Genomic DNA, 13,697 nt, shown 5'->3' with positions numbered 1-13,697 from the left:
TGCCTCTCTTTAGTTCAGGGCAGAGGGCTTGGCTGGCTAGTGAGAGGCCTATTGAAGTGGGTGAAACTTGATTTGAAGGTGTGAGAGCTGTTTTGCATATCCTTTCTTCCTAGAATACCCAGTGAACCAGCAATGCCCTGTAAGCCTCCACACATCTTTATGACAGACTCTCCTTAAGGAGAATTATTACCCCTTGGACCCACATCAAAAGGCCTCTCACTAGCCAGCCCAGCACCCTGCTCTGCACCAAAGAGGGGGCAACAACCCCAAAACAGCTGTCTGCAGATGGGAAGCGTTTCCTTTTGCAAAAATATTTGACTTGGCATAATAACCAAGTCAAAATCTTAAGACTCTTAGATAGAGACCTGCCTTGAGGGGACATCTCTTTGCCCCCAAATGGCAGAGCCCTGATGGTTACCAGACAGAAAATTCCCCCTCTGTAGAAGGAGACTTCTCAGTCTGAAGCCCTACAGATGCTGCGGTCATGCTAAACACAGTATCTATAAGGTTAACTGTCAGCACCAGGGCGTGGCTTGGGCGCTGACAGCTGGGGAGGGTCCTCAGCTATCACTGACAGCCGGGACCTGCTGCAAATGACAAAGGAACAGCTTCTGTGCCTGTGCCATCCAAGAAATGTTAATTAATGTTGCTGCAGCCACGGGCATAGGCTGCAGCCACGTTAATTTACTGTGCTGTGGCAGGAGGGCATTAAATTGGACTTGGTAGGTGTGCAATATCATCAGTCAGTAAAAGTGGTGGAATTCAGGGACATGGGAGTCTTTAGTACATCCATGCATGCTCCCCCTGGTGTGACAGTTCAATTTCCATTGTGTTTTCATCACTTTGAGGTTTTTAGGTGCAACAGACATCCTACCCTCTGGTGAATAGGAGGCTCCTGAAAAAGTGCTTGAGTCTCCCATTGACTTTAATGGGTGTTGTTACTTGAATCGAGCACTCGAGCATTAGAAAATACTCAACTTGAGTAACAAGCATTTTAGTACTCGCTCATCTCTAGTGATTATAGTATCCCTTTAAAATGACTATTCTTGGCTTAATCTTTTAAACTTACAGCTAATGAGGAAAATTTACCAAAATAGTTCTAAATGAAAAATGGTCTGTATTATTCCTTTTGCCTTTAGAATGCTTTTTTGCTGCATCAAGTTTATCAAAATGGCCCACTTACCGTCATAAATGTGGAGCTGATGAGTGGCTGTGCCATTTCGCCCATTAAAATGGCATATCTTACATACCGCCACCACTACAGTTTACAGAGACAAACCGTTCACTGTGTAGCCTGGACACTGAACAGCTGATCAGTTCAGTTGCCCGGCGTTGCACTTCCCTTATCAGTGACCAATTAGCGATCCTGTGGATAGCACATCAGTCTATTTTGGCTGGAAAACCCTTCAAGAAGGCAAATCCTGTATACTGACTAATAATATCAGTATACAATGGGCAAATATTACCGCTACACCATGACCACCATACTCTTACTGACCAAATCCAGTATACTAACAACAATAATGCCAACAGTACCCAAGAGTACACAGGACAATTATTACTACCAGATACTGACTACCACCACTCTCCGTAATTAGTACAAGAATAAAATGAAGTGCCACAAACTTTCTTTTGGACATTTACAGCTAGAACGGCCCAAGTAGGGAAACCTCTTAACCAAGACAGTTAAAGTGAACACTGACCAGGTGAAGGTAAGTATTATTATGCATCATGTTGTGCTATTTAGACGTCACTTAAGCACTAGATTATGCATGAATAATGCAAAGTAAATGAACAGTTGTTCTAAAATGTACAGTAAGTCAGTTTTGGCTTCACATCACAACAAACTCAGTGATGCTACATCATATAATAACATATGCTTTTACACTGAAACTTTTGCTATGGATGCAAGTGTGTAAATCAACCTTCATTATATCAATCTTTCTTATCTACTCAAAGTTTTGAAAAAGTAAAAGCTAAACTGTATTTCGACTGTGTAAACCACTAAGCAGCTAAGACCCTGGTGCTTAGATTTATGAGGTCTATTGCAAGGAGATCTATTTTAATTTTCAGACTGGCTGGGGAATCAGTCATAGGATATAAGCAGAAGGAGTCCTCAGATTTAATGCTGCACACATCTTTTTATCTCCAAAAATACTAATTAATTAAAGCATCTGTATCATTAACATCCGCACAGCAGAGGTGATACTGTACAGAATGACCATTCATCATACAGCCACTTTGCCATATTGTCTAAGAGATAATTAAGTGGTGGCAGTACAGGTCACCATAAGTTAATACTATGTTGAATACATACAGACAAAATATTATGCAGCCATTACCACTCAACATACATCAATGCAAATGAAAACCCGCCCTTTAATTATCTGGAGCAGCCTAATAAAAGATTCACATCTGCATCATCAATTCCATTTTTCCGTACCATCACAGGAGCTTAAAAACAAAAATGACATGAAATGGTGGATCTATCACATGACAGACACCAACAGTGCCTGACAGACTAGATTCACTTACAATGGTGTTTCTTGGGTTCTGTCATGGTGCTTGTTGTTTTGACAGGCTGCATGCTGTGTAATTCTTCCTATCAAATATGAGGCTCAAAACAGAGCATTCAAAACAGATATGAACATTGACTGATATGCAGAGCTACGGACAGGTTTTAATTCTCTGTCTTTCTTGTAATTTGTGAAGACACTGGATACAGACGTAGCCAGAGTTTAAGATACGTCCCAGTGCCACAGTACACCAGTGCAACATCTTTAGTAATGGCTATAGTAGAGCACAGAAAGGCTGCACTTGTTTTTTGGTCCAGTGTGGATTCAGCTGTTGAATACACAGTTTACCACCAGTGAAATATATACAGTATAAAGCAATGTCCAACCCCATTACTAGTCATTTATTTTATTTATGCAATTATCCAAGATATTCTCTTAGTTTAAGTAGTAGATAGAATGCTTACTGCTGGACACTACATATATAATTCTAGGTCTATATTTTTGCTTTGTGACAATGAAAAGGAGCTCATGCATGAAGACAATTGGTGAAGAACACAATGTTACTCCATTTGCTTTGTAAATGCTTTGCTTTATAACTTGAGGCAAATATATTTATCCTTGATTTCTTGTTGTATACAAATAAGCAATAAAGCTCATATTAGGTACAAACAAGTCACAAAGCAGCTAATGAGGAATAACAAATGCAAAAAACAAAGGTTTGCAATATCTTTATGAATCAGAAAAAAAGCCACAAGAATTGTTCCTTGCTTTGATTTATGGATCATGTAAAACCAAAAGCAATGTTTTGCCTTGATTTATACAGATCACAGAACATGTGGGGAAATAAACTTTACTAGACAAAGAATACATTGACGTTCTAAATCACATCTTACAGTGCTTTTCACAGGCTTTTACATTTATATATTGCTTAAAGAAGTGACCATGGGAAATACAATAAGCTAATTAAATAAATATATGCACCACAGTGCACATAAAGTTTGAGGAGAGCATTAGAATATAAATGACAATAAAGATGATGATATACAAGGGCCGAACAATGTTTCAAACATAAATGCAAAACAAAGAACATTTTCCTCCTAGGGATACCACAGAAATCTACAAGTGGTGCAGACTGGCTGGACTCCTTAAAGGAGTTGTCCACCAAGGAGCAAAAAAATTAAATGCTAGCTGGTCTTACTCACCAATCCCCCCCCCCCCCCCAGTGTATTTTCAGCCATCTCCTATCTTTCTAGCTGCTGCCATTCCTGAGTTACAAGTTTTTCTAAAAGCCGATCTATAACCAAGATAGGGAACTACATTTCCCATCATGCATTTCCCCGATTGGTCCATTAGCGTACTCGCCTCCTTAGCTTTCTTTCCTACATACTGCTGTCATTACTATTGCACAGTAAACACAGGACTGTTTTTTTTCACTGATTTTGCATCACATAACTCCATATGTATTCAGTACTAGCTAAGTATGGAGCCAAGTATGGAGCAGAGCTGACGCGCACATGGAGTAGCTATGAGCTGCATAACGGGCATCTGTTTACTGGGGGGAGGGTGTAGTGTAGGTTTAGATCTCTGTTTACTGACTGTGAATGAAAACATTCTAGTTCCATCCAAACTCTAAGAACATCTAAACACTTACAATATGCAGAGCTGTGACACAAAGACAGGTACATATGCTTGCATTCACTCACAGCAAGCAGAGATATATTATAACCATATTTCCATACTACAGAGACCTAGACTCAGGGACACAAGTAAGTATATGGAAGCAGCACAGGTGCATGGAGATGATACAGATGATGTCTTCTGGGGGTCGGGTCACCAAGTCAATAGACAAATAACCCAGTCCCCAGAGAGGAGATCACATGTTCTGTGACTACAAAGGGAGGGAAAAAGAGGGAGCAGTGTGTTGTCAGAGTGGACCTAGAGTAGAGGATTTTACACATCCAAAGCCAATAAGAATGAGAAAAAACAAACAAAAAAACAGGTAAAGGGTGCAAGACAGGCTATACATGTATATTAGACATACCCGGATAACACCTTTCAAGGGAATCTTACTATTACTCCATTCCTGAGCAGCCAAAGCTTTGCTCCCTGTCACCCATTGGCAACCCTATGATGTGCTTACCAAATACCAAATTGTAATTGTGAGTAATTCAGAGACTTTTTTTTGCTAACCCATTGCTAAAATGTATAGGTTTTCTTTTTTTTTTTTTTTTCAAATTTAAACAGCCACTTCCTTTCCGGTTTCATGTTTCAAAAATTGCAGGATTGTCTAAGCCCTGCAGTTACCAATCCCCTGCTGTAATTCCCCATACAATGCTACACAGAGCCGGTTACCATTGCCCCTGTGTACTGTATATGAGGGAGAATGGGTACTGAGGGAGAATGCCCATCCCTATACCACAGTGTGGCACTCTCTCATTTTCCTTATTGGTCGTGTTCTGAATATGTGTGACTTGTGGTGTCTTGGCTTGTGTATGTATACTGGTGATAGTTGCCCGCGGGATCAAGTGTAAGTTCCAGCGGTGGAACGCAAGTGACGTCATCAAGATAGCGGGCCTACCCCGGCCTTGCTGCCGCTCTGCATGACGGGAGTTTCCTGTCTCGCGCCGGCTCTTTTGAAAAGAGCCGACACGTGGCAGGAAAGTAAAACAGGAATATTTTAAAAACGCAGCTTTAAAATTAATTAATTATATTTACAAATATTGTTAAAATTAGGATTTACATCTAATTAGGGAATTGGTTCATTGGTTCTCTTTAAGGAACTGTTATCTTTTCCTTCTACACAGTTTCCACACATTTCCTGGGGTATAGGAGTCTCTATAGGTTAACCCCGTCTGACAAGAACATAGCAATTGATCTCACATTATACCTTTATTACTATGATTTCACTAAATATCCTCACTGTTTCAGAGTAAACCATAGCTCATTGTAATGACAGAGCCTGGGCTTGGTTCATGCTGCTATGCTATATGCTCCATATATTTTTATTTGTTTGTATTAACATGGTCTTAACTAATCTAATCTTAAAAACACAAGGCTGTGTTCACACATTGTAATATTACTGAATTTTTACAATGCTTCTGTCTTAATTTTTCCGAAATCACAGCAAACACACTGAGTTATTTAAAATAATCATGTAAATTGTGGTAAAAAGAATGCGTTTTTAGTGTGACAGACATAAGGAGTGAGGCTCCTACTCGAAAGGGCTTACAATTAATAAGAAATTGTGTCATGCACAGATCTTGCTTTGTTTGGTCATATAAGTTTAGACTGATAACTTCAATTACCTGAAGTTTCTTTTGCTGGATTTTGTCTTGTAGAATGGAGAGGCACTTTGTAAAATCGGTGAAGTCTTGGTCTGGTGTTTCTAACAATTCACATCCCTATAACAATGTGAAAATATAAAAAGTAAATGTATTGAATTCGGTTATTCTACCTCTTTTACAACTTGAAGGAGCAGCTTCAACTTTGGGAGGACCTATCTTGACCATTATTCATCATTTCCAATAAGGGAGACATATGAATTGAGAAGCGGTTAAAGGAAACCTGTCACCCTCCGTGCCGGGGTGAAGGCCGCCCGACCCCCAGCTAGAGACCCTTATACTTACCCCTTCTCTCCAAGTCCTGCGCTTGGAGCCAGTCCCGAGACAGAGATATTCCCGTCGGAGTCCGACGCCCATAGAGAATGAATGGAGCCATATGGGTGTCGGACTCATCTCAGTAGCGCACACACGGCTTCCAAAGGGGATATCTCCCTCCCAGGACCAGCCCCAGGCACAGGACTTGGAGAGGAGTGAGTATAAGGGCCTCTAACGGGGGGGGGGGGGGGGGGGGCGGAGGGCCTTTACCCTGGCACGGGGGGTGACAGGTCTCCTTTAACCTCCTATGCTGGAGGTGTGATAAATTTCCCAGTAATATTTTGCATATCTTTATCACCTGTCCGTCTCTTAAAAACTTCTGGTCTTCAATTTTAGACACCATCTTCAAAATAACAGGAACCAAAATTGCTTTTTCTGCTCCCCTTATCTTACTGTGGGCCTTTTGTCCATCCTTTTCCCCTAAAAAATGTAACCTAACTACATATATGCTCACAGCAGCAAAATTATTAATCCCTACACTACGGCATTTAACCCAACCACCTTCATTTGCGGCATGGGCCACAAAAATGGATCATTTCTGAAGAATGGAAGAACTCGCTAGTTGGGAGCTCAGAACTCATAATAAATACACACAGACATGGGAACCATGGAAAAAAATTAGAGAGCCAATACCCTACACTCTCGATCAGTCTCCACCTGGAGTAGCTCTTCCTGCTACATAATCTCTTTTTTCTTTTCCATATCCCCTCTTCTCTGCAGCCCACTCCCCCCCCCCCCTACTCTTAATAAGGCTAGGTTCACACTGCGTTTTTGCAACCCTTTTTTTTGCAAAAAACTGATGCATTTGTGTGCATCCGTTTTGATCCGTTTTCCCATTGACTTCCATTGTAAAAAAAAAAAAAAAGGACACAAAAACGTAGCTGACACTACTTTTGTGTCCGTTAAAAAAAAAACGGATCCGTTTTGATGCGTTTTTTTTTACAATGGAACTCAATGGAAAAACAGATCAAAACGGATGCACACAAATGCATCCATTTTTCATCTGTTTTTTGCAAAAAATGGTTGAAAAAAACGGATTGCAAAAACGCAGTGTGAACCTAGCCTAAAATAAAATTCACTGCTGTACCTCACATTGCTATCCTGGAATGTACATCATTTTTACTTTGGTTAAGTTTGTTAATTTTACTAGGCTTTTCCTAACATGCCTTTACGAATTGTATCCTAGTTCTATACGGCCTGCGTGCTTGTTTAAATACACTGTTACTCATTATCCTTTCTTATTTGCTGGATACAATTCTGTCAAATTTTCTTTTTGTGTAGAAAAAAAAAAGATAAATAAAAATTTAAAAAAACATAAAAGGAAATGTATTGAATCTAATAACATCTGCTGCAGCAGTTGGTGTGAATAAACTGTCACTTTTTTCCACTGGAAGTGCTGTCTCCACTATTATTTGGATAAAGGGGTGTCCCTGTATATGCAAATGACTACAAAGATCAGCGCCAGTTACAGAAGCCCACCATGGCGAGGGGGAAAGCATTCAGCTTTCTGAGGCTCATGATTTTGGGAGTTTCATCACCAGCAACTATCACACCAGAAGGTGTGATAGGCAGTTGATTCACAGACATAACAAGATAGTATTATTTAGTATTTGTGACATTATATAGATAGATACACACACACAAACAAACACTCAGGGTGTGTCCGTATATCAGCTTAAAAGACAAGTGCCATGAAAAAACTTTTTTCCAGTAATTGAAGCAAATTACAAAGTTATATAACTCTGTAATGTGCTTCAATCACCTATCTGCCTCCCTTCCCTGTCTTTTCCCCCCTCCACCCCCCACCAGGAAGTGTCCTAACTCACACAGACCTAATTACTGTCATCACTGTCACCAAGCTCTTCTCCCAGCTCCTTCTCCTGTTACAGCAGCCCCCCCCCCCCTCCCCTGCCTTGTCAGGTGACTCAGCTTGCTCAGCTCCCATTGGCTGAACAACTGCAAGCCATCACTTGGACTGGGGAGGAGGGGCTGCTGTAACAGGACCTAGACCAGCCCTACTGCTGATGACTCATCCTCACAAGAAGAAGCTGCCTGGTGACGGCAGTCATTAGGTCTGTGTGAGTTAGGACACGTCCTGGTGGGGGGTGGAGGGGGGGAAAGACAGGGAAGGGAGGCAGATAGGTGATTTAAGCACATTACAGAGTTATATAACTTTGTAATGTGCTTCAATTACTGGGAAAAAGTTTTTCATGGCACTTGTCCTTTAAGAAGTACAGTATTGAAGCCATGGGGGTTCTGCACATGAAACATTGTTTTCTACTTTTTGGTTTTCCTTGATGAGAAAGGAAGCATAGAAAACGGGTGGCGTTTCATAATAAGGCGTGTCAAAATAAGTTTTTACACTTTTCAATTTCAGTGCTTTATATACTATAGAAAGTAAAGTGGAATAAGAGGGAAAATGTCGCCATCATCTGACACATTTCTTTTAATTGGCAATGGTTTTGTTTGATAAAATTACTAACAGCAACGCATTGCATCTTGAACACACAGGCTGGGAGGTGCTGTAACAGATCCTCCTTATTATTAGGTGCTGTAACATATCCTCCAACTACAGTACCTTTTGCTTGTAGAATTCCTTCACCAAAGGCTGTATGGAATCAAAATCACCACTTATAAAATCTGGGAAGTACCTAAACAGGAAACACAAACATTGTTTATAATTATAAATTATTTAATATTGAAACAAATAGTTTATCTCTGTGTTTTTTACAGCTTTTTTTTCCACGCAGTTCACCGTGCAGGAATAATATTGTTTTATTGCAATAGTTTATTATATGTTAATTAACTTTTTTTAATGTGTTTTATGTATATAATAGGAAGGGGGTGATTTTCACTTTTATTGGGGGAGGGGCTTCGGAACATTTTTTAAAACTTTTATTGATCTTTTTTTTTTTTTTTACACTTATAATAACTGTTATATACATTTACTGGATTCTATACACTGATCACTGCTATGCCATAGCATAGTAGGGATCAGTGTTAACAGCGATCTTCTGATAGAGCCTGCCTGTGGCAGACTGTATCAGAAGACTGAAGACTTGACTGCACGAAGGAAGGTACAAGACCTCCGGCAGTCAGGCCATGCGTTCGGGACCTCCGAAGACACACTTAAAGCGACTCTGTACCCACAATCTGACCCCCCCAAACCACTTGTACCTTCGGATATCTGCTTTTAATCCAAGATCTGTTCTGTGGTCCGTTCGGCAGGTGATGCAGTTATTGTCATAAAAAATTTATTTTAAAATTGAAGCCCCGTGCCCTACGGCGTATCTGTGCCCTAACTTTGCACCACCCCCTCCGTCCCTCCTCCCCACCCTCTTCATCATTAGGAATGCCACTGGAACATTTACTTCTGTTTGAACTTTGCACAGGAGTCTTAATGATCCAGCACATGTGCTGTGGTAACACAGGTGGGGAATAGAAGGCAATCTGCCTGGAGCATTCCTAATGATGAGGAGGGCGGGGAGGAGGGACGGAGGGGTGGTGTAAAGTTAGGGCACAGATACGCCCGTAGAGCACGGAGCTGCAATTTTAAAAATAATGTTTTATGACAATAACTGCATCACCATCCAAACAGACAGCAGGACAGCTCTTGGATTAAAAGCAGCTATCCGAATGTACAAGTGGTTTGGGGGGACAGATTGTAAGTACAGAGTCGCTTTAAACACAATTGCGGCATTTAAGGGGTTAATGGCGGATGGCCATGCAATCCTGGCAGCCTGCCATTGAGGATGAGGGCCGGGATGCAGATAGTAGCCGGTCCTCACCGGCTATGGAGCGAGCTCAGCTCCTGAGCCCACTCCATAGCCCGGTACCCTTGTGGGGCGTACATTTGCGCCAAGGCACAGGCTGTGGGTGGGGGGGTAAATGTACACCCCATGTCGTTAAAGGGTTAATACACCAAATGAAGTCTGTTAGTAACTATGGCCTGTTTTCTGAACATAGTCAGTAGCAGACTGTAGAGTCAGATCTGAGAAGAATGAGTAAAACTAAATGCCCCAGGAATGACACAGTGGGATTCAGAAGTGTTTCAAGGTGTTTGTGTTTTGCATTATATACACCATGAGCAAGTACTCTCCCATACAGGTGCCTAATTTTATGATATTTATGATTAGCTAGCCCATTTTTATTTTCTGAAATGTTAATTATTACATTTTAAATCCTATTCATTCTCAGTGACTCTAATTCTTTGTAATCATGGGGCCTTCCAGCCCTTGCGGTGAGCTTGTTTTTTTTACCATTCCTATTTCAGTCAAGAGGTGAATGGATGAATAAAACATTACGAAACTGAAAAGACGGATTAGTCATATCCAATAAATAAATGTTTCATTTTTGCTATTGTAATATAAAATACATTTAAACTGTTCCTGTGCTCATACTATTTGGAAGTCACAATGCAGTTCCTGAGTGCAAGTACATTTATATTCAGTAAATACAGTAGAAAGATCAGCACATGAGTAGAGCACAAGTCTTTATGTACACTGTGCATATTCCTGCTTTTCATTCAGCTCATCAGCCTAAAAAAAAATTGCACAAGGCAGCCAAAATATCAGCTACTTAAAATCACAAACTCCACTTATGTCCTATCACTTTGTTTTTCAAGGGTAGAAGAAGAGGAACAAGTGTATGATGTGCTGCACTGTACTCACAAAGTAAAAGACCCTGTTTCAATTAACAGCTGACTATGTCAGGGAGCTTGCCTGATTTTCGGGGCGGAAAATTACAGGTTGTGCATCTTTCAATTACAGAGACTTGTCAGATGAGCCACATATTCTGATTACTGAATCCATTGAACAGACTCATTTCATGTTATTGTATACACGTAGCACATAAGAACTACAGCAATTACTGGATGCAAACCAACACTGGATGCCAAAAGCACAATTTATTTTATTGGGAATTACGGTGCTATATAGAACAAAAATAATATCATGGATTTGTTCTTTTCTGGTTTATGTTTAATGTACAGACATCAATGGTAAAAATGTGCAAATTGCTTTTCATAACAGATCTCTGGTGGTAACATGCTGAATATAATAGTTACCTAAAAAACATACCTGTCGGGTGCTGTAAAAATGGGGATGTTCTCCCCTAGAAGCAATGCTCTGTAGGTGCAGAATCCAATAAAACAAACTTATCTGTTTGATTCATACACAATCGTGTCTCTGTATGAAATTATAGCCATATAAACTTGAAATTTTATGGAACCATAATGTAGACATGTGACAGAGCCCTAGCAGATAGAAAAGCAGTGATAGGTAAGAGGAGAGAAGGACAAACAAGTGCACAAAGACAGATAGAGGGGAAGTAGATGACATTCTCTGGGGAGGTAGGACATTTTATAGGTTGAGGAGCTCAACAAAAGTGAAATGAGGGGGAAATGTACTCTATCCATAATTACCAGATCTGGCAAAGCTAACCTGCATGGCTGCCGTGTTTAACTTCGGAATGGTGTAAGCTAGAAAGATGGGGGAAGGCTCAGAATACTCAGGGGAACTTGATGAGCAAGACCTACATCTGGAAGCCTCACTGCTACTCTTTACTGCTCCTCCCCAGGTGTGGGGAAAAGCTGGATCCAGTCCTGGGAAATATGCTCTACTTGCAGGTTGCCGTTCATATTTTCATCTTTTGTCTGTATATTAGCCACAGTGTGAATAGTGGTATTAGCTGGAGTTGGCCAATTTTTTTATTTTTTTAATTTGTCTCTGTATGTTTTTGGATGTGGGAGGAAACCGGAGTACCCGGAAAAAACCCACGCAAACACAGAGAGAACATACAAACTCTTTGCAGATGTTGTCCTTGGTCGTATTTGAACCCAGGACTTCAGCGCTGCAAGGCTACAGTGCTAACCACTAAGTAGCGGATTATAATAGGTCCGTCTCGGGCGGTAGCCCAGGGCCCTGAGGTTCTTTGATAAATTAAAGGTGGAATCTGATTGGTTGCTAGGGGCAACTAAGACAATTCTACTTTACACCAGTTTGATAAATCTCCCCCATTGTTTTTTTTTTAAGTTTTTAATTTTTTAAAAGCCATCAAATAAAATAAAAGTTATACTAGCTGCCTATCATTGTTATTGTACTGATGTGAGGAATATAGACAACACATCAGTTTTACCACAGGGTGAACGGCGTAAACACGGAACCCCCTGAAATAAAAATAATTTTTTTTTTCAATTTCACAGCATTTTTAATAAAAAAATTATGTCAATAGTTGCTAAGTACAAAGGTGTTGTAAAAAGTAAGTGCTCATGTGGGTCTGTAGGTGAAAAATTGCAAGCGCTAAAAGAAAAAAAATGAAAGCGCAAAAGTAAAAAATTGGCTTGGTTCTTAAATGATTAAATCAGTGTTTCTGAAACTGTGATGAGCCCCCTAATAGTTGGTAAGGCCCAGCTGGAGAAGCAGGTTTCACAAAAGTTGAAGTTAAGCTGCCCAGTCTTTTCCCTGGCTGTACCAATCTCTGGTTTAGGAACATTGTTGACATTTTTTTTTATATATTTTAATGTTATACAGAGTTTATGAGACAAATGATGGTTAAAATGAGCAACATATTTTTATTTCTGCATACATTCCCACCTCAGATGGTGAGGCTTTAAATCATACGCTGCTTTAAATCATACGTAAGCACAAAGAACATTAGTAATTAGTCAATCAATTCTGGGTTATGGAAGATTTTCCTACAAACGGAGCCACTTAATACTCTATACCAGGGGTGGGGAACCTTTTCTATGTCAAGGTCCGGTCGGGCATTAATAAAATCATTCGAGGGCCGCATACTGTGCGCAGCAGTTAGTAGCGTGGGTTAGCAGCACCCAGGGCAAGGCAAAGTATTGTTCCCCTAGTGCCCCTGCTATTGTAGTTAACCCTCTTTGATGCCCTTTGTACCTGATGTGAATCTCCAGTGATGCCCCTGGTAGCTGTAGTTAACCCCTTACTGATGCCCCTTGTAGTCTAGTTAACCCCCAGTGATGCCCCTTTTACTCTAGTTAACCCCCAGTGATGCCCCTTGTAATCTAGTTAACCCCCCGTCATGCCCCTGGTAGCCTAGTTAACCCCCCAGGCATGTCTCTGCTGGCTCTAGTTAACCCCCCTCCCCAGTCCCTGGTAGCATAGTTAACCCCAGTGTCTGGCCCAAATAAAAAAATAAGCATCCCACTCACCTTTCCTTCACTCCAACGCTGTCCAGGTCCTCTTCTCTCCCCTCTATTCTTTGCCAGTCTTCTCCTGCAGGCGAGGCACGATAAAATGGCGTCATTGTGCACGGCCCGCAGGAGAAGAAAGACGTGCGGCGCTCTAGTGGGGAAGGGGACAGCACTTACAGCATCCTCCTGGCAGCTGTCACAGATACAGGAGGATGCGGTGGATGCTCCTTCCCCTTCAGAGCGCCTCGTGTCACAGGGGAGCCGGAGGTTCCCCACCCCTGCTCTATACAGTCACATGAAAAAAATGATAAATATAGTACATGTGAAATTTGTACTGTATTTCAACATTACGATAAAACACTAAGC

The 13,697-nt window shown here is 40.9% G+C and overlaps 1 protein-coding gene across 2 annotated transcripts in view; it reads right to left on the bottom strand.

Moving 5' to 3' along the window:
• The window catches only part of TPK1 (thiamin pyrophosphokinase 1), a 429,239-nt gene that overhangs the window by 244,949 nt on the left and 170,593 nt on the right, over window positions 1-13,697 (bottom strand). For both annotated transcript variants that reach the window (XM_069958392.1, XM_069958393.1), the window contains exons 5-6: window positions 8,751-8,823; window positions 5,822-5,917 (exon numbers count right to left, since the gene is read on the bottom strand). In XM_069958392.1, the coding sequence (XP_069814493.1) occupies window positions 5,822-5,917; window positions 8,751-8,823 (169 nt within the window). The remainder of the gene's footprint in view (window positions 1-5,821; window positions 5,918-8,750; window positions 8,824-13,697) is intronic.

The sequence above is a fragment of the Dendropsophus ebraccatus genome, chromosome 2 (assembly GCF_027789765.1).
Source record: "Dendropsophus ebraccatus isolate aDenEbr1 chromosome 2, aDenEbr1.pat, whole genome shotgun sequence".
Lineage (NCBI taxonomy): Eukaryota > Metazoa > Chordata > Amphibia > Anura > Hylidae > Dendropsophus > Dendropsophus ebraccatus.
Note: the sequence above shows the minus strand (reverse complement) of the source record. Positions and strands in the feature narration are given on the sequence as shown.